General features: G+C 47.2%; 1 protein-coding gene across 3 annotated transcripts in view; it reads left to right on the top strand.

Annotated features, from left to right (window-relative positions):
• The window catches only part of tacc1 (transforming, acidic coiled-coil containing protein 1), a 46,817-nt gene that overhangs the window by 3,502 nt on the left and 16,378 nt on the right, over positions 1-26,937 (top strand). Inside the window, exons 1-4 of one of the 3 annotated variants that reach the window (XM_046341676.1) lie at positions 10,571-11,878; positions 12,636-12,739; positions 15,853-17,836; positions 18,349-18,384. In XM_046341676.1, the coding sequence (XP_046197632.1) occupies positions 11,727-11,878; positions 12,636-12,739; positions 15,853-17,836; positions 18,349-18,384 (2,276 nt within the window). In that variant the 5' untranslated portion in view covers positions 10,571-11,726. Of the gene's footprint in view, positions 1-10,570; positions 11,879-12,635; positions 12,740-15,852; positions 17,837-18,348; positions 18,385-26,937 lie in introns of those variants that run through there. The other 2 variants (XM_046341683.1, XM_046341679.1) reach the window with 2 other exon arrangements.

Here is a 26,937-nt window from a genome sequence, read left to right as displayed (position 1 = left end):
AAACTCGCCTCCCTGCGGACCTGGCATCCTTTCACTCCCTCCTCTCTACATTTTCCTCCTCTGTCTCTGCTGCTAAAGCCACTTTCTACCACTCTAAATTCCAAGCATCTGCCTCTAACCCTAGGAAGCTCTTTGCCACATTCTCCTCCCTCCTGAATCCTCCTCCCCCTCCCCCCTCCTCCCTCTCTGCAGATGACTTCGTCAACCATTTTGAAAAGAAGATCGACGACATCCGATCCTCGTTTGCTAAGTCAAACAACACCGCTGGTTCTGCTCACACTGCCCTACCCTGTGCTCTGACCTCTTTCTCCCCTCTCTCTCCAGATGAAATCTCGCGTCTTGTGACGGCCGGCCGCCCAACAACCTGCCCGCTCGACCCTATCCCCTCCTCTCTTCTCCAGACCATTTCCGGAGACCTTCTCCCTTACCTCACCTCGCTCATCAACTTATCCCTGACCGCTGGCTACGTCCCTTCCGTCTTCAAGAGAGCGAGAGTTGCACCCCTTCTGAAAAAACCTACACTCGATCCCTCCGATGTCAACAACTACAGACCAGTATCCCTTCTTTCTTTTCTCTCCAAAACTCTTGAACGTGCCGTCCTTGGTCAGCTCTCCCGCTATCTCTCTCAGAATGACCTTCTTGATCCAAATCAGTCAGGTTTCAAGACTAGTCATTCAACTGAGACTGCTCTTCTCTGTATCACGGAGGCGCTCCGCACCGCTAAAGCTAACTCTCTCTCCTCTGCTCTCATCCTTCTAGACCTATCGGCTGCCTTCGATACTGTGAACCATCAGATCCTCCTCTCCACCCTCTCCGAGTTGGGCATCTCCGGCGCGGCCCACGCTTGGATTGCGTCCTACCTGACAGGTCGCTCCTACCAGGTGGCGTGGCGAGAATCTGTCTCCTCACCACGCGCTCTCACCACTGGTGTCCCCAGGGCTCTGTTCTAGGCCCTCTCCTATTCTCGCTATACACCAAGTCACTTGGCTCTGTCATAACCTCACATGGTCTCTCCTATCATTGCTATGCAGACGACACACAATTCATCTTCTCCTTTCCCCCTTCTGATGACCAGGTGGCGAATCGCATCTCTGCATGTCTGGCAGACATATCAGTGTGGATGACGGATCACCACCTCAAGCTGAACTTCGGCAAGACGGAGCTGCTCTTCCTCCCGGGAAGGACTGCCCGTTCCATGATCTCGCCATCACGGTTGACAACTCCATTGTGTCCTCCTCCCAGAGCGCTAAGAACCTTGGCGTGATCCTGGACAACAAACTGTCGTTCTCAACTAACATCAAGGCGGTGGCCCGTTCCTGTAGGTTCATGCTCTACAACATCCGCAGAGTACGACCCTGCCTCACACAGGAAGCGGCGCAGGTCCTAATCCAGGCACTTGTCATCTCCCGTCTGGATTACTGCAACTCGCTGTTGGCTGGGCTCCCTGCCTGTGCCATTAAACCCCTACAACTCATCCAGAACGCCGCAGCCCGTCTAGTGTTCAACCTTCCCAAGTTCTCTCACGTCACCCCGCTCCTCCGCTCTCTCCACTGGCTTCCAGTTGAAGCTCGCATCCGCTACAAGACCATGGTGCTTGCCTACGGAGCTGTGAGGGGAACGGCACCTCAGTACCTCCAGGCTCTGATCAGGCCCTACACCCAAATAAGGGCACTGCGTTCATCCACCTCTGGCCTGCTTGCCTCCCTACCACTGAGGAAGTACAGTTCCCGCTCAGCTCAGTCAAAACTGTTCGCTGCTCTGGCTCCCCAATGGTGGAACAAACTCCCTCACGACGCCAGGACAGCGGAGTCAATCACCACCTTCCGGAGACACCTGAAACCCCACCTCTTTAAGGAATACCTAGGATAGGATAAAGTAATCCTTCTCACCCCCCCCCTTAAAATATTTAGATGCACTATTGTAAAGTGGTTGTTCCACTGGATGTCATAAGGTGAATGCACCAATTTGTAAGTCGCTCTGGATAAGAGCGTCTGCTAAATGACTTAAATGTAAATGTAAATGTAATCACATGTTTAACTTGGGTAAAACAGGACATGGCTATCAATATCAATTGATTCCCCACTGTTTGCACAGATAGCTTGGAAATGCAACAGCTGGCTCTATGTGAGCCGTTCACACATCCTATTTGCATTGCAAACACGGGTCAGTTCAGACAGGGGGTATCTGTGGATACTGTAATATCATACAGGACTTTGTCCTCTCATCATTTACCATGTGCAGTGTCCTGGACTGGGCAGGGCTGGCTGGGAAAACACCTGTGACACTGCAAACAGGTGCTCAAGACCTTGGGGTATGTTTCAATATTTATACTAGCACAGCCTCTGCCTTATTCTTACAGGACTCTCTGTGTCGAGTTAGCAAATGTATATCTCAAGTGCAGAAATGGCCGAACCTTGATAACCCCCTTTCTCACATTTGTTCCAAAAAGCTGAGTGAATACATCACAAGACTAGTGAAGTATGACAGCGTGAAACTAAAAATGATCTTATTTGAGACTTATTTGTATGGTTTACGACATTCACATTTTATAGATATTATTCCATATATTTGTAGGCCTATATTATTAAAGAGGTATACAGTGATGAAATTGAGGACAGCCAAAGAACAGGGTAAAATAGGCCACTGAAGCAGTAGGTGGAGCAGTTTCTGCCACCAGATGGCGCTCTCATCACATGAAGGGGATTTTCCACAGGGAGACTGAACAGTGCAAGGCTTATCTAACCTGGTGTTCGTCCTAAATGGCACCCTATTACTTATATAGTGCACTACTTATGACCAGGACCTATAGTGTGGCTGGTCCCAGATCTGTTTGTGCTGGTGTGACAAGAACCCTAGGAGTTGGCAAGACAGAAGAAACAGATCTGGGACTAGACTAAAGCTGTGTTTGAATACTCATACTAACCGCACCACCCATACTATTTGTGACGGTAATTGTGTGGGTATTCTAACACAGCTTAAATGTAACCTTACATACTAGGTAGACAAGGCATATGCAATAGACAAGGGAAGGCATAGAGGTCAGTCTATAGACATGATTGGAGAGCAGTGTAGATGTCTCTAAGTGGATGTGGTCTCCTCCACCTCCTCAAACTCTCCTTGTGTAGACTCGAAAAACAACTTCAATCTTTACAACTCTCTGAGTTGGCAAATGTAGGCAAATGTTACTTTTCAGTGATACAGAGACACGTGAGATAACTGTTATAAGACGTTGTGTCTTTGAGCCTATGCTGTGCAGAGCGTGGTGATTTTCCCTGTCAGGTTTTCCAACAGATGCAGTACAAGTCATGTGCCATGGATGAAAATAACAATGATCATTATCACTGCTCTGAAAATAGACTCACTTCCAGATATGGCTATGCAACAGAGGGGCTTACAACAGCTGATAGATACTGGTCTGTTACATAAACTAATAAAATACATTGTGTTACTTATTTATCTCTCTCACACACACACACACACATACACAAATACACACACACACAAATACACACAAATACACACACACACACACACACACACACACACACACACACACACACACACACACACACACACACACACACACACACACACACACACACACACACACACACACACACACACACACACACACACACACACACACACACATACACAAATACACACACACACAAATACACACACACACACACACACACACACACACACACACACACACACACACACACACACACACACACACACACACACACACACACACACACACACACACACACACACACACACACACACACACACACACACACACACACACACACACACAAATACAAATACACACACACACACACAAATACATACACATACACAAATACACAAATACACACACACACACACACACACACACAAATACACACACACATACAAATACACACGCGCACACAGAGAAAGTGAGAGAGAGGGAGAGGTCCGATCTTATGAATGTTGTGGATCACACCAAGCAGCAACAAATTTCCCATAATGAGAAGTTTGGAGAGAAATCAGGCTTATAACTTTATAGAAGAGGACAGACTGAGATAAGGACGTATGAAATGAGGGCCCTGCCTTACATAAAATGCCTTCCTTTGCCTGGAGACAGAAATAGCACCAGTGAGGACAGACAGAGCGGCTGGCTAATACAAAGCCCTCTACAAACGCAAGTGTGTGTGTGTGCGTACATGCATAACTTGTGTGTGTATGCACGTGCGCGTGCATGTTTGTGAGAGATGACCAGAGTGTGAGCCTGTTTGTGTTGGTGACATCAGAGAAAGAGAGAGTTGGGTGTCTCCTAACATGGCTGTTTGTAGCTACATATTTACTAACTAGTGTATGTTGTGTTGCATGCCTACCAGAGGGATTCACCTCCTTAACTAACATTGTCATCACAATCTTAGCTCCACCCTGTCGGGTAAAAGAGAACAGAGGAAGTAGCCCATGAGGGCCTGTAGCCAAGAGGATTTCTACTTGTGAACGCTTGTTATTGTTCCTCCATGCTTGGCTCACTAGAGACACGATGTTAGCAGGCTGTTGTGCAAGGCCCGCTATCCTGCATAAGGCCATCCTTGTTATTGGGTGTTCAGTGTAAGACTGGCATCAAGACTAAACATAGATTTAGTGTTGGTGTTTGTGAAAAGCAGAGAAAAGTGAGAGGTTGCTCCGGTCAGTGAGGACATGTGCCTTGATGAGACAATGTGTCAGGGGATGTGTCATATTCCTTTACCGTCCTCGTTACTAGCCCTCAGAAAAGTGTGTGTGTGCTTGTGTGTGTGGTGTGTGTGTGTATGTGCATGCATGTGTGCTTGTGTGTGTGGTGTGTGTATGTGCATGTGTACGTGTGCTTGTGTGTGTGGTGTGCGTGTGCTTGTGTGTGTGGTGTGTGTATGTATGTGCATGCATGTGTGCTTGTGTGTGTGGTGTGTGTATGTGCATGTGTACGTGTGCTTGCTTGTGTGTGTGTGTGCGTGCGTGCGTGTGTGTGTGTGCGTGTGCTTGTGTGTGTGGTGTGTGTGTGTATGTGCATGCATGTGTGTGGTTCTGTGTGGTGTGTGTATGTGTATGTACGTGTGCTTGTGTGTGTGTGTGTTTTGTATTCATTAAGGATCCCCATTAGCTGCTGCCAAGGCAAGGGCACAACAATAGATGGTTGCTGGGAACAGACACTATTCCCACTGAAAGCAGGCCCAGGATTTAAACCAGCATCCCTGTGTTATTATTTCAGCTTCATAAAGACTTTATGACAGCTTCATTATTAAGCCTGAACAGATATTGTTTGTTCAAAGTAGAACCAGTGGCATGTGTTTTTAGTTTTTCTCAGCTTCATAACTTTCAGTGTGTGTTTGAAATATGAAGCCTGTCTATGTAGCTCTCCTTAGGTTACATAATGAAACATCAGTCATTCTCATACTGTATCCTCCTGAGCATAGTAGTATTGGAGCAGAACGTTGCTAAAGTTGAACTGCTAACCATACAGGACTGGGTGGTGTCCTGTTTGGAACGGTCCCCATGCACCGCACAGACAATTGCTTTACCCTTCTCCTTCATGTTTATGGCTGCCAGTGTTATACTACAACAAACAAGTGCAGCCTTAGCATTTCAATCAAGTGGTATGTATTTGATGTTTCGTAATATAGCAGTAATGTGTCCATGTATGATGTGTATGCGGTTACACCACAATTCTTTTCACTTTGATGCTGATTCATTAATGGAATTGTATGCTTATACAAAGTCTTAATAAGTATAGGCTATGCTTTATGGTTTGATGAACAGCTCAAGTTAGTTCTACACTTTAGACAGGCGTGGTTAGTTGGGATAGAAGTGCATGGGGAATGTTTGGTTGCAACGTTCATGCAACGTTCCTATAGCAGACCGTTGACGAGGCGCATATGGCAGGTTCTACAGGAAATCACGAAAGAAAACCAGCCACGTCACGGACACTGACGTCTCATATTCAGACAAACTAAACACCTTTTTCCCCACTTTGAGGATAATACAGTGCCACCGTCGCGGCCCGCTAACAAGGACTGTGCCCCCCTCTCACCTTCTCCGTGGCCAACGTGAGAAAGATATTTAAATGTGCTAACCCTTGCAAGGCTGCCGGCCCAGACAGCATCCCTAGCATTGTCCTCAGAGCATGTGCAGACCAGCTGGCTGGTGTGTTTATGGACATATTAAATCGCTCCCTATTCCAGTCTGCTCTCCCCACATGCTTCAAGATGGCCACCAATGTTCCTGTACCCAAGAAGGGAATGCTAACTGAACTAAATGACTACCGCCCTGTAGCACTCACTTCTGTCATCATGAAGTGCTTTGAGAGACTAGTCAAGGATCATATCATCTTACCTGTCACCCTAGACCGACTTCAATTTGCATACCGCCCCAACAGGTCCACAGACGATGCAATCGCCATCATACTGCACACTGCCCTATCCCATCTGGACAAGAGGAATACCTATGTAAGAATGCTGCTCATTGATTACAGCTCAGCATTCAACACCATAGTACCCTGCAAGCTCATCATTAAACTGGAGGCCCTGGGTCTCAACCCCGCCCTGTGCAATTGGGTCCTGGAGTTTCTAACGGGCCGCGCCCAGGTGTTGAAGGTAGGAAACAACATCTCCACTTTGCTGATCCTCAACACTAGGGCCCAACAAGGATGTGTGCTCAGCCCCCTCATGTACTCCCTGTTCACCCATGACTGCGTGGCCATGCACGCCTCCAACTCAATCATCAAATTTGCAGATGACACAACAGTAGTGGGCTTGATTACCAACAACGACAAGACAGCCTACAGGGAGGAGGTGAGGGCACTCGGAGTGTGTTGTCAGGAAAATAACCTCTCACTCAACGTCAACAAAACAAAGGAAATAATTATGGACTTCAGTAAACAGCAGAGGGATTTACCCCCCTATCCACATCGATAGGACAGTAGTGGAGAAGGTGGAGAGTTTTAAGTTCCTCGGCGTACTCATGACAGACAAACTGAAATGGTCTACCCACACAGACAGTGTGGTGAAGAAGGTGTAACAGCGCCTCTTCAACTTCAGGAGGCTGAAGAAATTTGGCTTGTCACCTAAAACGGCAACTGCACCGCCCTCTACTGCAAGGCTCTCCAGAGGGTGGTGCGGTCTGCACAACGCATCGGGTTCAAACTACCTGCCCTCCAAGACACCTACACCACCCGATGTCACAGGAAGGCCAAAAAGATCAGGACAACAACCGCCCGAGCCAATGCCTGTTCACCCCGCTACCATCCAGAAGGCGAGGTCAGTACAGGTGCATCAAAGCTGGGACCGAGAGACTGAAATACAGCTTCTATCTCAAGGCCATCAGACTGCTAAGAGCAATCACTCACTCAGAGAGACTGTTGCCTACATAGAGACTCACTAGTCCCTTTAAACAATGCCACTTGAATAATGTTTACATATCTTACATTACTCATCTCATATGTATATATTGTACCTTATACCATCTATTGCACCTTGCCTGTGCCGCTCGGCCATTGCTTATCCATATATCCATTTCACATCCCTTTAGATTTGTGTGTATTAGGTAGTTGTTGGGGAATTGTTAGATTACTTGTCAGATATTACTGTACTGTCAGAACTAGAAGCACAAGCATTTCGCTACACTCGCATTAACATCTGCTAACCATGTGTATGTGACCAATACATTTTGATTTGATTTGATTTGACTGCATCTCATTATGTTGTGGAAGATAATGTGGATCTCTTCTGACAGACAGTCAGCGCTTATGTAACTGAACGCTGTACAAACCTGGCTCACTCAGCATGTGTCTCAATCTTCCCTGGATTACTTTGAACTTGTTGTGCTCTATGGGTTGAACTATTCTTACACCACCTCAACTATTCTTACACCACTTCACCTCAATTCCTCACTGCAGTAGTCCATGTGCAGGTGGCAGCAGGAGAGGAGACCCATGTGTGGTGAGCATTCAGATGTTTGTCTGACAGGCCTATTGCTCAAGCTTTGGGAACACTGTCATTGTGTTGAAACTGTTGTCAGGACGAGTATTTCAGACAACAAACACTTTAAAGAGTCTACAAATGCTTATAGTATTTTAACCCAACACAATGGAACCGATACCGATTAAATCAAATATATTTAGAAAGCCCTTCAGCTGATATCTCAAAGTGCTGTACAGAAAATCAGCCTAAAACCCCAAACAATGCAGGTGTAGAAGCACGGTCGCCCCTGCTGTCTCTAGAGAGTTGAAAACAGCAGGTCTGGGACAGGTAGCACATCTGGTGAGCAGGTCAGGGTTCCATAGCCACAGGTAGGACAGTTGAATCTGGAGCAGCAAGGTGGACAGCAAGGAGTCATCTGGCTAGGTAGTCCTGAGGCATGGTCCTAGGGCTCAGGTCCTCCGAGAGAGCGAGAGCGAGAGAGAGAGAGAGAGAGAGAGAGAGAGAGAGAGAGAGAGAGAGAGAGAGAGAGAGAGAGAGAGAGAGAGAGAGAGAGAGAGAGAGAGAGAGAGAGAGAGAGAGAGAGACCTGCCATTCCGGATGTGTATAAGGGAGCACGAAGACTAGGTAATGTCGGCCTGAACATATACACTACAAAGGTATGTGGACACCCCTTCAAATTAGTGAATTCGGCTATTTCAGCCACACCCGTTGCTGACAGGTGCATAAAATCGAGCACACAGCCCATGCAATCTCCACAGACAAACATTGGCAGTAATATGGCCTTACTGAAGGGCTCTGTGACTTTCAATGTGGCACCGTCGTAAGATGCCACCTTTCCAACAAGTCATCAAATGAATGCCCTGCTAGAGCTGCCCCGGTCAACTGTAAGTGCTGTTATTGTGAAGTGGAAACGTCTAGGAGCAACAACGGCTCAGCCACGACGTGGTAGGCCACACAAGCTCACAGAGAGGAACCACCGAGTGCTAAAGCTAGGTCGTAAAAATTGTCTGTCCTCGGTTGCAACACTCACTACCGGGTTCTAAACGGCCTCTGGAAGCAACGTCTGCACAATAACTGTTCACCGGGAGCTTTATGAAATGGGATTCCATGGCCGATGAGCCGCACACAAGCCTAAGATGCAATGCCAAGCAACGGCTGGAGTGGTGTAAGCTTTCCACCATTAGACTCTGGAGCAGTGGAAACGCGTTCTCTTGAGTGATGAATCACGCTTCACCATCTGGCAGTCCGACAAACAGATATGGATTTGGCGGATGCCAGGAGAACGCTACCTGCCACAATGCATTGTGCCAACTGTGAAGATTGGTGAAGGAGGAATAATGGTCTGGGGCTGTTTTTCATGGTTCTGTCTAGGCCCCTTAGTTCCAGTGAAGGGAAATCTTAACGCTACAGCATACAATGACATTCTAGGCGATTCATTGCTTCCAAATTTGTGGCAACAGTTTGGGGAAGTCCCATTCCTGTTTCAGTATGACAATGCCCCCCTGCACAAATGGTCTGTCGAGATCAGCGTTGAAGAACTCTTGACTGGCCTGCATAGAGCCCTGACCTCAAACCCATCGAACACCTTTGCGATGAATTGGAATGCCGACTGCAAACCAGGCCTAATCGCCCAACATCAGAGCCCGACCTCACTAATGCTCTTGTGGCTGAATGGAAGCAAGTCTCCCCAGCAATGTTACAACATCTAGTGGAAAGCCTTCCCAGAAGAGTGGAGGCTGTTATAGCAAAGGGGGAACCAACTCCATATTAATGCCCATTTTGGAATGAGATGTTTGACGAGCATGTGTCCACATACTTTTGGTCATGTAGTGTATAATTGGAGATGAACAAACAGCTAACTACCCCAGGCTCTTCAGGTATTTCAAGCAGACATCAGTGTTATCAGTGCTAGCTAGGTCGTGTTTCAATCATCTAGAATGGCTTCCTCACCGTATCTCCTTTCCTTGGTGACAACTGATAGGCACGAGGGAAAAGATACGGTCAGATTTCTACTTTAACCAATAAAGACCTTGTCATGTCAGCGTTCATGAAGGACAAGAACATTTTAAAGGAAATTAGGAAAGGAAAATAACATCCTAAGGAAATGAGGAAAGAAAGGGAATTAATGACTATTGGAACAGGGAGCCAGAGAGTGACAGTGGCCATTGGGTCCGTGAGTCAGGCATTGACTGGGGGCTATGAGCCAGAACAGGTTTCCCCGGTATGGTCCAGTTGTGCTTGGCTATCTGTCGTCGCCTGGTTGGGTCGTTGGAGGTGGGAAACAGTTAACGGTTAAACAGCCTGAGGACGGGGGTGCTTGGTTCCAAACCCCTCTGTGCTGTAAAACATGGAGCTCCACTGACTCCACCACTCTGCTACACCAGACTCACTCCTCCTCTCATCAGCCCTAGTTTGTTTTACCTCTGCTTTTTGCATGAGTGTGGAATGGCTGCTTGACTGGGAGCTACCACTCTGTCACCACAGGGACCGCCAGACTCATTGGTCCTGAGAACACAGCATTCTTTTGAAGCCGCAAGCTTCCTTTCTCTCCCTATGTTCTTTCACAATGGGCTGTCCCTGAAGTAAAGAGGGAGAGAGAGAGGGGGAGAGAGAGAGAGAGACAGACAGAAAGTGAGAGCTAGGCAGCGCTCTGGAAGCCTAGCCGGTCATTGCTGTGATATTCTGACTGCCCCAGCGGCTGAGAGAGGGGGCGCGTGACAGAGAGAGAGAGAGAGAGAGAGAGAGAGAGAGAGAGAGAGAGAGAGAGAGAGAGAGAGAGAGAGAGAGAGAGAGAGAGAGAGAAGGATATAAGACTAGAAGCTTCTTTCCATTCTATGAAAAACAAGTTCCCAAATAGAGCATCAACAGCAAAGTGCGGAGTGGAGGGAGTGTCTCGTCTCTTCAGGGGGAGGTGCTCACTAACATGAAGAAGAAAACAGTCCAGAGGAGCTACTACTAGTTGAAGATCTTTAAGAGGAGCTACTACTAGTGGAAGATCTTTAAGAGGAGCTACTACTAGTGGAAGATCTTTAAGAGGAGCTACTAGTGGAAGATCTTTAAGAGGAGCTACTACTAGTGGAAGATCTTTAAGAGGAGCTACTACTAGTGGAAGATCTTTAAGAGGAGCTACTACTAGTGGAAGATCTTTAAGAGGAGCTACTACTAGTGGAAGATCTTTAAGAGGAGCTACTACTAGTGGAAGATCTTTAAGAGGAGCTACTACTAGTTGAAGATCTTTAAGAGGAGCTACTACTAGTGGAAGATCTTTAAGAGGAGCTACTACTAGTTGAAGATCTTTAAGAGGAGCTACTACTAGTGGAAGATCTTTAAGAGGAGCTACTACTAGTGGAAGATCTTTAAGAGGAGCTACTACTAGTGGAAGATCTTTAAGAGGAGCTACTAGTGGAAGATCTTTAAGAGGAGCTACTACTAGTTGAAGATCTTTAAGAGGGGCTACTACTAGTGGAAGATCTTTAAGAGGAGCTACTACTAGTGGAAGATCTTTAAGAGGAGCTACTACTAGTGGAAGATCTTTAAGAGGAGCTACTACTAGTGGAAGATCTTTAAGAGGAACTACTACTAGTGGAAGATCTTTAAGAGGAGCTACTACTAGTTGAAGATCTTTAAGAGGAGCTATTACTAGTGGAAGATCTTTAAGAGGGGGAGAAGAAGACCAATAGTGTCTATTCAGACACAATTCAAACCGATAGTGTCTATTGACTCTACTCAGACTAAAGGAGAAAGACAAAAACTTTGTTGTCGAGGATGTCTTGGCTGTCGCCCATGTCATGGGCCAAGTGGACGTGGACAGCAGTCCGGGGAGCAGAGGAGGGAGAGGAGGTGGAGGAGGAAGATGGACTGCTGCCTTGTGGAGGGCAGCGAGAGGAGGAGGAAGAAGAGAGATCTCAAGGCTGCAGGCGAGTGTGTGTGTTGGCTACATTGGAGCCTTGAAGCCTTTTAACAGTGAGCGCCCCGCAAGGCAGCTGGAGGGAGAGGGACACCTGATTTGCTTTTCCACCATATGGGGTTTGTGAGTTGGTGTTGTTCTAAAGGGGGGATGAGCAGGGAGACAGAGAAAGTGAGAAAAAAGAAAGAAAGAAAAATGCATTTGACTGTTAAACTGTTTTTTCCTACTGTAAGATTCTCCCAAACAATGTTGTGTTATAGGCTTACTGGTTAATTCACGAGTGTGTGTGAGGTGTGTGTGTGTGAGAGAATTTTAACACACCTCAGGTATTTTATTATTGTCCCACACCACAGACAGATACAAATGAGTGATCCCATCTTAATTATGCACACACTGTGTGTCCCTGTTCCTTGTGGGGGGCAAAACATTCCCCTGATTATAGTGTTATCACGCAAGGCTGTGTGATAGAGATGGAGAGAGATCAGTATACAAACATATATTTTTATAGCAGTGTTTAATTACTATACCTATAGCACAGCATTGAGTGGTGGTGAGTCTTGTTTCCAATCACAGCTACTATTAGTTGTTTATCAGATGTAGTCAACTGGTCTTGCACATGGCAGCTATGCAAACACATTACATTTAAATAAGTACACATACTACAACATGTAGAGGACACATAGTATATTATGTACACAATAGGTTTGTTTTTACCAGATATTCTAGTGATATGACCATACTCATCTCACTCTCTCTCTCTCTTCCAGTTCAGACTCAGAGGGCCACTTTGAAACCCCAGAGGCTCAGAGCCCTGTCGACACTCCACTCCAAGTCCCAGAAGAGCTGGAGACCTTCACCACTGACAGAGCAGGTGAGATCATTGCTGCTTGCCTTCAACACAGATAGAAGTAGGCACAAGACATGCCAAAAAAATGTACATGCCAGTATTCAATTCAATTTTTAAAAGTTGTCTAACCCTGAAGGGGCAATTATTTTTGGGCACATGAGTCAGCAACAACAGAGCATGACAGCATACCACAACCATACCATAATGACATACCACACATAGCAACTTCACAGGAAGGGATGTTATAGGGATATTATGAAACAAAATAGTCCCTCGCAACATCTACAGTACATGGTATAGCCTACCATGACACCCCAACATCCTTTTCATTTCACTCCCACAACCACGCAACCATTGACTGACCATCACCTGGAGAGAATGCTAGCTGGCTGGCTTCTTTTGGAGTTTTCAAAAACACAGTGGCCTCCATCATTCTTAAATGGAAGAAGTTTAGAACCACTAAGACTCTTCCTAGAGCTGGCTGCCCGGCAAAGTGAGCAATCAGGGGAGAAGGGCCGATGGTCACTCTGACAGAGCTCCAGAGTTCCTCTGTGGAGATGGAAAAACCTTCCAGAAGGACAGCACTCCACCAATCAGGCATTTATGGTAGAGTGGCCAGACAGAAGCCACTCCTCAGTAAAAGGCACATGACAGCCCGCTTGGAGTTATGATGAAACCAAGATTGAACTCTTTGGCCTGAATGGTAAGTGTCCCATCTGGAGGAAACCTGGCACCATCCCTACGGTGAAGCATGGTGGTGGCAACATCATGCTGTGGGGATGTTTTTCAGCGGCAGGGACTGGGAGACTAGTCAGGATTGAGGGAAAGATGAATGACGCAAAGTACAGAGAGATCCTTAATGAAAACCTGCTCCAGAGCGCTCAGCACCTCAGACTGGGTGCGAAGGTTCACCTTTCAACAGGACAATGTCCCTAAGTACACAGCCAAGACAACACAGGAGTGGCTCCGGGACAAGTCTCTGAATGTCCTTGAGTGCCCCAGCCAGAGCCCAGACTTGAACCCGATCAAACATCTCTGGAAAGACCTAAAAATAGTTGTGGAGTGACGCTGTAATCTCCAAAGGTGCTTCAACAAAGTACTGAGTAAAGGGTCTGAATACTTACAAAGTACAGAGTGTGATATTTCAGTTTTTTATTTTTATTTGCAAAAACACTTTGTTTATTCAAGCCTGTCTCAAAATACAACACTGCCCCTTTAAGACAGAAAAAATCTAGAAATGACATTTTGTACTCGTGTAGGAAGCAACCACTCCCCCATTGCTGACTAGAAATGAGCTATAACTGGGCTAATAAATCACTTACTAGCAAAGAATGTGATCAAATGTGCACAAGTGGCTACATGCAGCTTTTGCTTTGATCTCAAAACAAGCACATCTACTCACCACCACTCATGCTGTAAACACAGTCCAGTTCAAAGTGAATGACACAGATCCATATATGACAATGGTCTATTTGCATATAGGGATACTGCAGCTCTGATTGGTTTTGTCCCTCTGGTCTGTAGAGTATGGGCTGAGTCGTGCTTTTTAATGCAATAGAATCCTACTCCAGTGCATTCTGCCTACATGAAAATCTCTTGCATAGTTAGTTTTGCATACTAAGGATTGCATAGTTTGTTTTGTTTCGGTATGTTGCAGTGAAAGTGGCTAATATTGGAAATTTCCACAGTAGAGGGAAACTTTAATAGTTTTAAGTAAAGGGGAAAACTAGAAAGTTGAGTGAAGTTCAATCTGGTGCTTCTCTGTGCAGGCTGATATCTCTTCTGAGTGGCAGTCCCGGGGGAGGGAACATTGGTTGGCACTATGCATTTGGGTATGTAGCGTTTGTCCTTGGAAACACACACAGTTCTTGTACTGATGTTGCTTTCAGAGCCAGTCTGGAACTCGGTAGTGAGTGTTGCAACCGAGGACAGACAAATTTGACCTGCTGTGATATGGTGATATTGGTGATATGTGATATTTCAGTTTTTGCTTTGTCATTATGGGGTATTGTGGGTGGATTGATGAGGGGACAAAAACAATGTAATCTATTTTAGAATAAGGCTGTAACGTAACAAAATGTGGAAAAAGTAAAGGGGTCTGAATACTTTCCAAATGCACTGTAAAACATAGCCTAACCTTTTGTATTATGATTTTTATTGTTTGTACTGGTAATCTCAATAAAAACACAAAACCTATAACCTTGAAGCCCTGGGTACAGTGATCTGAACTCTGATTAACTGATTCTAGAACAGTTAATCAGATAGTTTTTGATCAATTTAGTTGGCATGATACACGTGCAAGCAGAATTATTATAGATCTGGGTACTAGGGTATCTTTGTAAGTAAGGCTGCAATGGACTATTCACCAGTGTTGTTATACCTCTCTTCCTCCGCCTCTTTCTTTGCTTTTCTCCCCACACACACACACACACACACACACACACACACACACACACACACACACACACACACACACACACACACACACACACACACACACACACTGAAGCACATTCACATATATGTAAGCATACCGATGGCGGATTTGACTTTGCTTAGTAATGATTACAGTAGCTCTAAATATTTGGAATATGAGGATCAATGCTGCATTAAACGCTGTAGCAAATTAATTCCTCCACTCCACTGTATATAAATAATCTAGGTCAGAGGCTGACCCCTGTCTCCTAGCACAGACTGTTGCATGAAAACTACTTTGAAGATGACAGCCATCATGAAACAGTTGTACATTCTGAAGGGAGTGTGGCAAAATCAACAGCTCTCTCAGTCTGACCTGTTATTAATTTATTAGGCAAGTCAGTTAAGAACAAATTCTTATTTACAATGAAGGCCTAGGAACAGTGGGTTAACTGCCTTGTTCAGGGGCAGAACAATACATTTTCACCATGTCAGCTCGGGGATTCAATCTAGCAACCTTTCGGTTACTGGCCCAACACTCTAACCACTAGTCTACCTGCCATTATAGCTTTTATATTTCCTTATCACAGTTTTCCAGTCACATGAATGCATTGTTATGATATTAGGTATTTAAATAATAGGCTATTTTGTTTGATAATATTTTGCATTTGTGGCTATGTTTTTGAGTCGACTTGTCAAATCCCCTCTCCTGCTTTCACCAGATGCACTGGAGGAGGAGGATGAACAGCTGATAGTGTCTGGCCCAGCCAGAGATCCAGCTCCTAGCCTCCTATTTAACCAGAACATGGGTCAGGCCAAGCCCCCCTTGGTCCCTGAGGAGGGCCCTGTGGACTCAAAGGAGGGGCCACAAACACTGCCCAACACCACAGACACTGCAGAGGTTCAACCCGCAATAGCAGGCCCATCAGCCCAGACCAATGGAGTAGCAAAGGCCACTGCTTCTCTAGACTTAGGTCTACCTGAGGAGGATAGACCACTGGCTACTTCACTAGACTTAGGCCTACCTGAGGAGGATAGACCACTGGCTACTTCTCTAGACTTAGGCTTAACTGAGGAGGATAGACTACTGGCTACTTCTCTAGACTTAGGCTTAACTGAGGAGGATAGACCACTGGCTACTTCTCTAGACTTAGGCCTAATTGAGGAGGATAGACCACTGGCTACTTCTCTAGACTTAGGTCTACCTGAGGAGGATAGACCACTGGCTACTTCACTAGACTTAGGCCTACCTGAGGAGGATAGACCACTGGCTACTTCTCGAGACTTAGGCCTACCTGAGGAGGAGAGGCCACTTCCTACTTCTCTAGACTTAGGCCTACCTGAGGAGGATAGACCACTGGCTACTTCTCTGGACTTAGAACTAACTAAGGAGGCTAGCATTACTAAGACGCTTTGTAATGGACACCCCATAGAGACCATCCCTGAACCTCAGGCCAAACCCACTAAAACCACACCCCCTTCCCTGAAGATAAAGAGAGCCTTTTCCAGGGCTAGTGCACAGAGGGATGGGGACAGTGATATCACCCTAGTCCCTAAGGCTAGCTACAACTTCAACCCGGACCAATTCGACGGCAGCTTCAATCCGTTCGCCAGCGGCGGCTCCAAGATTCAGAACTCCTCGCCAGCCGATGCCCTGCTCACAATGGAGTCGCTACCTGTACCTAGCTCCCTGCCCACACTGGGGTCGTTACCTGTACCTAGCTCCCTGCCCACACTGGGGTCGTTACCTGTACCTAGCTCCCTGTCCGCACTGGGGTCGTTACCTGTACCTAGCTCCCTGCCCACACTGGGGTCGTTACCTGTACCTAGCTCCCTGCCCACACTGGGGTCGTTACCTGTACCTAGCTCCCTGCCCACACTGGGGTCGTTACCTGTACCTAGCTCCCTGCCCACACTGGGGTCGTTACCTGTACCTAGCTCCCTGCCCACACTGGGGTCGTTACCTGTACCTAGCTCCCTGCCCACACTGGGGTCGTTACCTGTACCTAGCTCCCTGCCCACACTGGGGTCGTTACCTGTATGCAGCTCTTCTCCGCCGCTTTGTGGGACTAGTTCCTCACCTAAAATAGATGTTGAGGAGGTCAAAGATTCAGTCTCAGAGGCATCAAAGGAGCCCAAGCCTGTGGAGATAGAGTTTGGGTTAGACGAGGCAGGCAAGGTAAAAAAAACACCGCCCAGGAGGATGGGTAAAACACCCGGCAGCAAGCTCGCCGTCAAGAAACCAAGGGCAAAAGCAACGACAACAGCACCTGCCCCGTCGCCGGCACCCGAACCAGTAATAGCTCACCCGGTAGTGGAGCCGGTTTCAGAAACGACTTCCGAACCACTTTCCATGCCAGGTCCCTCCTTAAGTTTGGACGACGTTCCTATTCCCAAGTCCACTTATCAATTTGACCCCAACCAGTGGGATGACCCTAATTCGATCCCCTTTTGGGGTGGTGGTGTCAAAATAAGTAGTTCCCCGGTTTTGCCCAAAGGATCCTACAGCTTTGATCCTCACAACTTTGACAACTATGTGGACCCCTTTAAGCCATCTACAGCCCTGGGCTGCGAGGACTCAACCTCCCGGGATACTCCACTTCCTCCGCCAGCAGAGGAAGCAGTGAAACCAAAGCTGGAGCGGCTCCTGGATGAGGGGAAGAGAATGTGTCAGACTCCAAAGAAAAGCAAGGACAGGATCATCACGTAAGTCCACTACACTCACTAGTGTTCCAACACTAGCATAGCCTTCTACATGTTAGTTCTGCTTTCAGAATGTGGATTGTCTTAACAAGAAGAAAGCATTCAATTATCTTTCCGTGTCTTCTAAAAACACTTGGCAATGTGTATTTTATAAAACAATACTGTCAGAAAGTGAGTAAACATGTTCGGTATTGCTCAATGGCCTATGTGATACCAAACTCGGCTTCATGGTTCTCACATTAGCCTGGTAAATATCTTTTTGCCATTTGCAAGGCCACTGGCATCATAATGTTTGTGTCAGAAGCCTGCTGCCAAACCAACTCCTAGAAACCTATCTCATAATGCTGAGCAGTACATCACTACTCATTCCTCTTTCTCTCTCTCCCTCATCTTTCATTTTCCTGCTGTACTCCCTATCGACCTTCTCCCGCCAACCCTACCAACCAACCGCCACTGTCTGTCTATCGTGCACCTTTTCTCTGCTTCTCCTCCCACCTTGTGTTCAATCGCCTCAGGACCACTGAACAAGTGAAGTTTCTCTGTTTTCTGTTGTAAGTAGTACTTCCTCTTTCCTCACTCATTCTCTCTCTCTCTCTCTCTCTCTCTCTCTCTCTCTCTCTCTCTCTCTCTCTCTCTCTCTCTCTCTCTCTCTCTCTCTCTCTCTCTCTCTCTCTCTCTCTCTCTCTCTCTCTCTCTCTCTCTCTCTCTCTCTCTCTCTGGGTTGGTTTCAGTCCTATTGCATGTGTTGTTATGATGAGAGCTCAGTGAAGGAGCTTTTAGAGTCCTGCACTCCTGCATGTTGGCACATGAACCTTCCCCCTTAAAAAACATGCCTTCATCAGCTAGTAGGCTATTTCCTTAATGGTTGCCTTGTGAGTCTTTGCAGAGTTAAATAACAGATTTCTATCTGCATAGGATTTTGCATAGTGCTTTACTATCATTAAATTAAGACTTTTCGTTTTTATCAAAGATTCTCTGTAATTAGCATTTCGTGATTAACTAATCAGGCAAATGTAATTAACTAGGAAGTCGGGGCAACAAGGAAAATATTCAGATTACAAAGTTATTATTTTCCTAATACAACTTTTCAGATATATTTTAATATCTGATCAATAGGTCTTCTTGATTAATGAATTAATTATTTTTGTTATGCAGGTGAAGTGAGAACCCAAAAGCGACTTAACAGAAACAGAGTTTATTCAAGTCCACAACTGAAAACGACAAATCCCGAATCCATAACAGAAATCCTCTAGTCTGTAGAGGGGAAGGACAGGAGAAGCGGCCACAGACAGCAGGTCGCTTCGGGTAGGCGCAGGCCGTAGCTGACAGAGACACCTGCACACACGCAGCATCTGATGAAGGCAAAAACACGACAGGACGGAACAAGAACACAGTACAGCAAACAAGGATCCGACAAGGACAGAAGCGGAAACAGAGGGAGAAATAGGGACTCTAATCAGAGGGCAAAATAGGGGACAGGTGTGAAAGAGTAAACGAGGTAGTTAGGAGAATGAGGAACAGCTGGGAGCAGGAACGGAACGGAACGATAGAGAGAGAGAGAGAGAGGGAGAGAGATAGAGAGAGGGAAAGAACCTAATAAGACCAGCAGGGGGAAACGAATAGAAGAGAAAGCACAGGGACAAGACATGACAATCTATGACAAAACATGACAATTTTACCTCATGTTAGTCTCATTCCAAACGTTGTTGGTTATCTGCACGAACCCAGTCTTCACTATGAGTCATCCATACATCAATTGTCTTAAATCATGTATTTATTAACTAACTAAACAATTACAGAAGTGCACACACAAACAAACAAAATTAATATGGTTACAAGAAATGAGAGGGGAATGTTCCCTAGTGGGCTAAACCTGCATGGCGGCTTGTTGTACAAAAGGGAAGTGGGGGTCGACTGAGATAAGACAACACACAGTTGATAATTATAACAATTGAAATGCTAATCCTTTGCACATGAACTCTCACTCATTCGGGAACAATTGCAATCAATATATATACTGTATTTACGCTCAATGTGTTCTCGGTGTGTCTGTTGAAAAGTTTGTTTCACACTGTCTCTATACTGTGGCCATGAGGATATAATCTCCTCCAGGAATTTACGACCTTTCTCTGACCACAGCAGCCTGGGTGTAGGAAACAGGGAGAGGGGGATGCTGTACCCAAAGAGGGCAACGTCATGACTGTGCTGTGCAATACTGATTAGACCAATGGGAGAATAGTGTGTATCAACCATCTGCTAGCCTGCTAGCCGCGGCCCGCTAGCTGTCTAGAGCATTTCGGACTGTTAGCTTAAGAGGCCCATCAGACAAATTCTTTGGCCACTATACCTATTTTGCCAATTGGCCTGGACCCTTTCACCACACAGATCCCTGCTGATCCACGAAGACTGGTCTGCCGACGTTACAGCACGAGGGGGCTACTACTGACTTCTTCCGTCACGACTTCCCTCTAAGGCCCTTCTGCTAGCTAGCCCCGGCCCGCTAGCTGCCTGAATCAATGTGTCTCTGGCCCGCCGGAGCCACTCACTGGACCCCTATGATCACTCGGCTACGCATGCCTCTCCCTAATGTCAATATGCCTTGTCCATTGCTGTTTTGGTTAGTAATTATTGCCTTATTTCACTGTAGAGCCTCTAGCCCTGCTCAATACGCCTTAGATAACCCTTTAGTTCCACCTCCTGTCATGCAGGTGAAAGAGGACCCAAAAGCGACTTGGCGAAAACAGAGTCTTTAATCCAGTAAAGTGAATACAAACAAAAAAAACACAACTTTCACTCGAAATGACGAGGACGAACTGGAGACTCGATCTTGAACAGCAGGTGAACAGCAGGTTGCCTCGGGAAGGCACTCGAACCAGACAGACTCAGACACCTGCTCACCACGCAGCATCTGAGGAAAACACGACACGACAGGGCGATACACAATCACAGCACGGTGAATTCTAAACAAGGAACCGACAGGACAGGAACGGAACACAAAGGAAGAAATAGGGACTCTAATCAGGGGAAAGGATCGGGAACAGGTGTGGGAAGACTAAATGATTGATTAGGGGAATAGGAACAGCTGGGAGCAGGAACGGAACGATAGAGAGAAGAGAGAGCGAGAGAGTGAGAGAGGGAGGGGGAGAGAGAGGGATAGAAAGAGGGAAAGAACCTAATAAGACCAGCAGAGGGAAACGAATAGAATGGGGAGCACAGGGACAAGACATGATAATAAATGACAAACATGACAGTACCCCCACTCACCGAGCGCCTCCTGGCGCACTCGAGGAGGAATCCTGGCGGCAACGGAGGAAATCATCAATGAGTGAACGGTCCAGCACGTCCCGAGACGGAACCCAACTCCTCTCCTCAGGACCGTAACCCTCCCAATCCACTAAGTATTGGTGACCCCGTCCCGAGAACGCATGTCCATGATCTTATGTACCTTGTAAATAGGTGCGCTCTCGACAAGGACGGGAGGGGGAGGGAAGACGAACGGGGTGCGAAGAAAGGGCTTAACACAGGAGACATGGAAGACAGGATGGACGCGACGAAGATGTCGCGGAAGAAGCAGTCGCACAGCGACAGGATTGACGACCTGGGAAACACGGAACGGACCAATGAACCGCGGAGTCAACTTACGAGAAGCTGTCGTAAGAGGAAGGTTGCGAGTGGAAAGCCACACTCTCTGGCCGCAACAATACCTTGGACTCTTAATCCTGCGTTTATTGGCGGCTCTCACAGTCTGTGCCCTGTAACGGCAAAGTGCAGACCTCACCCTCCTCCAGGTGCGCTCACAACGTTGGACAAACGCTTGAGCGGAGGGAACGCTGGACTCGGCAAGCTGGGATGAGAACAGAGGAGGCTGGTAACCCAGACTACTCTGAAACGGAGATAACCCGGTAGCAGACGAAGGAAGCGAATTGTGAGCGTATTCTGCCCAGGGGAGCTGTTCTGCCCAAGACGCAGGGTTTCTGAAAGAAAGGCTGCGTAGTATGCGACCAATCGTCTGATTGGCCCTCTCTGCTTGACCGTTAGACTGGGGATGAAACCCGGAAGAGAGACTGACGGACGCACCAATCAAACGACAGAACTCCCTCCAAAACTGTGACGTGAATTGCGGGCCTCTGTCTGAAACGGCGTCTAACGGGAGGCCATGAATTCTGAAAACATTCTCGATAATGATTTGTGCCGTCTCCTTAGCGGAAGGAAGTTTAGCGAGGGGAATGAAATGTGCCGCCTTAGAGAACCTATCGACAACCGTAAGAATCACAGTCTTCCCCGCAGACAAAGGCAGACCGGTAATGAAGTCTAGGGCGATGTGAGACCATGGTCGAGAAGGAATGGGGAGCGGTCTGAGACGACCGGCAGGAGGAGAGTTACCCGACTTAGTCTGCGCGCAGTCCGAACAAGCAGCCACGAAACGGCGCGTGTCACGCTCCTGAGTCGGCCACCAAAAGCGCTGGCGAATAGACGCAAGAGTGCCTCGAACACCGGGATGACCAGCTAACTTGGCAGAGTGAGCCCACTGAAGAACAGCCAGACGAGTGGAAACAGGAACGAAAAGGAGGTTACTAGGACAAGCGCGGCGGCGACGCAGTGTGCGTGAGTGCTTGCTTAACCTGTCTCTCAATTCCCCAGACAGTTAACCCGACAACACGCCCATAAGGAAGAATCCCTCGGGATCAGTAGAAGCCACAGAAGAACTAAACAGACGGGATAAGGCATCAGGCTTGGTGTTCTTGCTACCCGGACGGTAAGAAATCACAAACTCGAAACGAGCGAAAAACAACGCCCAACGAGCTTGACGGGCATTAAGTCGTTTGGCAGAACGGATGTACTCAAGGTTCTTATGGTCTGTCCAAACGACAAAAGGAACGGTCGCCCCCTCCAACCACTGTCGCCATTCGCCTAGGGCTAAGCGGATGGCGAGCAGTTCACGGTTACCCACATCATAGTTGCGCTCAGATGGCGACAGGCGATGAGAAAATAAGCGCAAGGATGAACCTTATCGTCAGACTGGAAGCGCTGGGATAGAATGGCTCCCACGCCTACCTCTGAAGCGTCAACCTCGACAATGAATTGTCTAGTGACGTCAGGAGTAACGAGGATAGGAGCGGACGTAAAACGTTCTTTTAGAAGATCAAAAGCTCCCTGGGCGGAACCGGACCACTTAAAACACGTCTTGACAGAAGTAAGAGCTGTGAGAGGGGCAGCAACTTGACCGAAATTACGAATGAAACGCCGATAGAAATTAGCGAAACCTAAAAAGCGCTGCAACTCGACACGTGACCTTGGAACGGGCCAATCACTGACAGCTTGGACCTTAGCGGAATCCATCTGAATGCCTTCAGCGGAAATAACGGAACCGAGAAAAGTAACGGAGGAGACATGAAAAGAGCACTTCTCAGCCTTTACGTAGAGACAATTCTCTAAAAGGCGCTGTAGAACACGTCGAACGTGCTGAACATGAATCTCGAGTGACGGAGAAAAAATCAGGATATCGTCAAGATAGACAAAAACAAAGATGTTCAGCATGTCTCTCAGAACATCATTAACTAATGCCTGAAAAACAGCTGGCGCATTGGCGAGACCGAACGGCAGAACCCGGTACTCAAAATGCCCTAACGGAGTGTTAAACGCCGTTTTCCACTCGTCCCCCTCTCTGATGCGCACGAGATGGTAAGCGTTACGAAGGTCCAACTTAGTAAAGCACCTGGCTCCCTGCAGAATCTCGAAGGCTGATGACATAAGGGGAAGCGGATAACGATTCTTAACCGTTATGTCATTCAGCCCTCGATAATCCACGCAGGGGCGCAGAGTACCGTCCTTCTTAACAAAAAAAAAAAAAAAAAAAAAAAAACCCCGCCCCGGCCGGAGAGGAAGAAGGCACTATGGTACCGGCGTCAAGAGACACAGACAAATAATCCTCGAGAGCCTTACGTTCGGGAGCCGACAGAGAGTATAGTCTACCCCGAGGAGGAGTGGTCCCCGGAAGGAGATCAATACTACAATCATACGACCGGTGAGGAGGAAGGGAGTTGGCTCGGGACCGACTGAAGACCGTGCGCAGATCATGATATTCCTCCGGCACTCCTGTCAAATCGCCAGGTTCCTCCTGAGAAGTAGGGACAGAAGAAACGGGAGGGATGGCAGACATTAAACACTTCACATGACAAGAAACGTTCCAGGATAGGATAGAATTACTAGACCAATTAATAGAAGGATTATGACATACTAGCCAGGGATGACCCAAAACAACAGGTGTAAACGGTGAACGGAAAATCAAAAAAGAAATAGTCTCACTGTGGTTACCAGATACTGTGAGGGTTAAAGGTAGTGTCTCAAATCTGATACTGGGAAGATGACTACCATCTAAGGCGAACATGGGCGTAGGCTTCTCTAACTCTCTGAAAGGAATGACATGTTTCCGAACCCATGCTTCGTCCATGAAACAACCCTCAGCCCCAGAGTCTATCAAGGCACTACATGTAGCACCCGAACCGGTCCAGCGTAGATGGACCGACAAAGTAGTACAGGATTTTGATGGAGAGACTTGAGTAGTTGCGCTCACCTGTAGCCCTCCGCTTACAGATGAGCTCTGGCTTTTACTGGACATGAATTAACAAAATGTCCAGCAACTCCGCAATAGAGGCACAGGCGGTTGGTGATCCTCCGTTCCCTCTCCTTAGTCGAGATGCGAATCCCTCCCAGCTGCATGGGCTCAGTCTCTGAGCCAGAGGAGGGAGATGGTTGCGATGCGGAGCAGGGAAACACCGTTGATGCGAGCTCTCTTCCACGAGCCCGGTGACGAAGATCTACCCGTCGTTCTATGCGGATGGCGAGAGCAATCAAAGAGTCCACATCTGAAGGAACCTCCCGGGAGAGAATCTCATCCTTAACCACTGCGTGGAGTCCCTCCAGAAAACGAGCGAGCAGCGCCGGCTCGTTCCACTCACTAGAGGCAGCAAGAGTGCGAAACTCAATAGAATAATCCGTTATGGACCGTTCACCTTGGCATAAGGAAGCCAGGGCCCTAGAAGCCTCCCTACCAAAAACTGAACGGTCAAAAACCCGAATCATCTCCTCTTTAAAGTTCTGGAACTTGTTAGAGCAATCAGCCCTTGCCTCCCAGATAGCTGTGCCCCATTCTCGAGCCCGGCCAGTAAGGAGTGAAATGACGTAAGCAACCCGAGCTCTCTCTCTAGAGTATGTGTTGGGTTGGAGAGAGAACACAATCTCACACTGCGTGAGAAAGGAGCGGCACTCAGTGGGCTGCCCGGAGTAGCAAGGTGGGTTATAACCCTAGGTTCTGGAGGCTCGGCAGGCCAGGAAGTAACAGGTGGCACGAGACGTAGACTCTGGAACTGTCCAGAGAGGTCGGAAACCTGAGCGGCCAGGTTCTCCACGGCATGGCGAGCAGCAGACAATTCCTGCTCGTGTCTGCCGAGCATGGCTCCTTGGATCTCGACGGCAGTGTAACGAGCGTCTGAAGTCGCTGGGTCCATTCCTTGGTCGGTTCCTTCTGTCATGCAGGTGAAAGAGGACCCAAAAGCGACTTGGCGAAAACAGAGTCTTTAATCCAGTAAAGTGAATACAAACAAAAAAAACACAACTTTCACTCGAAATGACGAGGACGAACTGGAGACTCGATCTTGAACAGCAGGTGAACAGCAGGTTGCCTCGGGAAGGCACTCGAACCAGACAGACTCAGACACCTGCTCACCACGCAGCATCTGAGGAAAACACGACACGACAGGGCGATACACAATCACAGCACGGTGAATTCTAAACAAGGAACCGACAGGACAGGAACGGAACACAAAGGAAGAAATAGGGACTCTAATCAGGGGAAAGGATCGGGAACAGGTGTGGGAAGACTAAATGATTGATTAGGGGAATAGGAACAGCTGGGAGCAGGAACGGAACGATAGAGAGAAGAGAGAGCGAGAGAGTGAGAGAGGGAGGGGGAGAGAGAGGGATAGATAGAGGGAAAGAACCTAATAAGACCAGCAGAGGGAAACGAATAGAATGGGGAGCACAGGGACAAGACATGATAATAAATGACAAACATGACACCTCCCACAAATGCAGTGACCTCACCTGGTTTAAATGATGTTTCTAGAGACAATATCTCTCTCATCGTCACTCAATGCAAAGGTTTACCTCAACTGTATAAACATCCTATCATACCTTTGTCTGTACATTATACCTTGAGTATATTCTACCATGCCCAGAAACCTGATCCTTTTTCTCTCTGTTCCGAACGTACTAGACGACCAATTCTTATAGCCTTAGCCGTACCCTTATCCTACTCCTCCTCTGTTCCCCTGGTGATGTAGAGGTTAATCCAGGACCTGCAGTGCCTAGCTCCACTCCCACTCCCCAGATGCTCTCATTTGTTGACTTCTGTAACCGTAAAAACCTTGGTTTCATCTACGTTAACATTAGAAGCCTCCTCCCTAAGTTTGTTTTATTCACTGCCTGAGCACACTCTGCCAACCCGGATGTCCTAGCCGTCTGAATCCTGGCTTAGGAAGACCATCAAAAACCCAGACATTTCCATCCCTAACTATAACATTTTCCGACAAGATAGAAGTGCCAAAGGGGGCGGAGTTGCAATCTATTGCAGAGATAGCCTGCAGAGTTCTTTCTTATTATCCAGGTCTGTGCCCAAACAATTTGGGCTTCTACTTTTAAAAATCCACCTTTCCAGAAACAAGTCTCTCACCTTTGCCACTTGATATAGACCTCCTTCTGCCCCCAGCTGTGCCCTGGACACCATATGTGAATTTATTGCCCCCCCATATATCTTCAGAGCTCATGCTGTTAGGTGACCTAAACTGAGATGTGCTTATGTCATGAGAATTATGTTCTCAATGTTCATAACCCAATTCGATTAAACTACTCAGTCTGCAAGATACTGGTTGAATGAAACAGACAGAGGCCCAGCTACAATAGTCAAGATGTTTATTCTGGTTGGTTGTGCTGGTTTGTTGTACAAAACCATTCATTTTATACTAGCTCCTTACGCAAATACTTTTGCACACAAACTGTAGGTATCCTACGCACATACTGTACCAATACCCAGCCGAAAAAGATTA

Source organism: Oncorhynchus gorbuscha, linkage group LG03, assembly GCF_021184085.1.
Source record: "Oncorhynchus gorbuscha isolate QuinsamMale2020 ecotype Even-year linkage group LG03, OgorEven_v1.0, whole genome shotgun sequence".
Lineage (NCBI taxonomy): Eukaryota > Metazoa > Chordata > Actinopteri > Salmoniformes > Salmonidae > Oncorhynchus > Oncorhynchus gorbuscha.
This window is presented reverse-complemented; position numbering and strand designations above follow the sequence as displayed.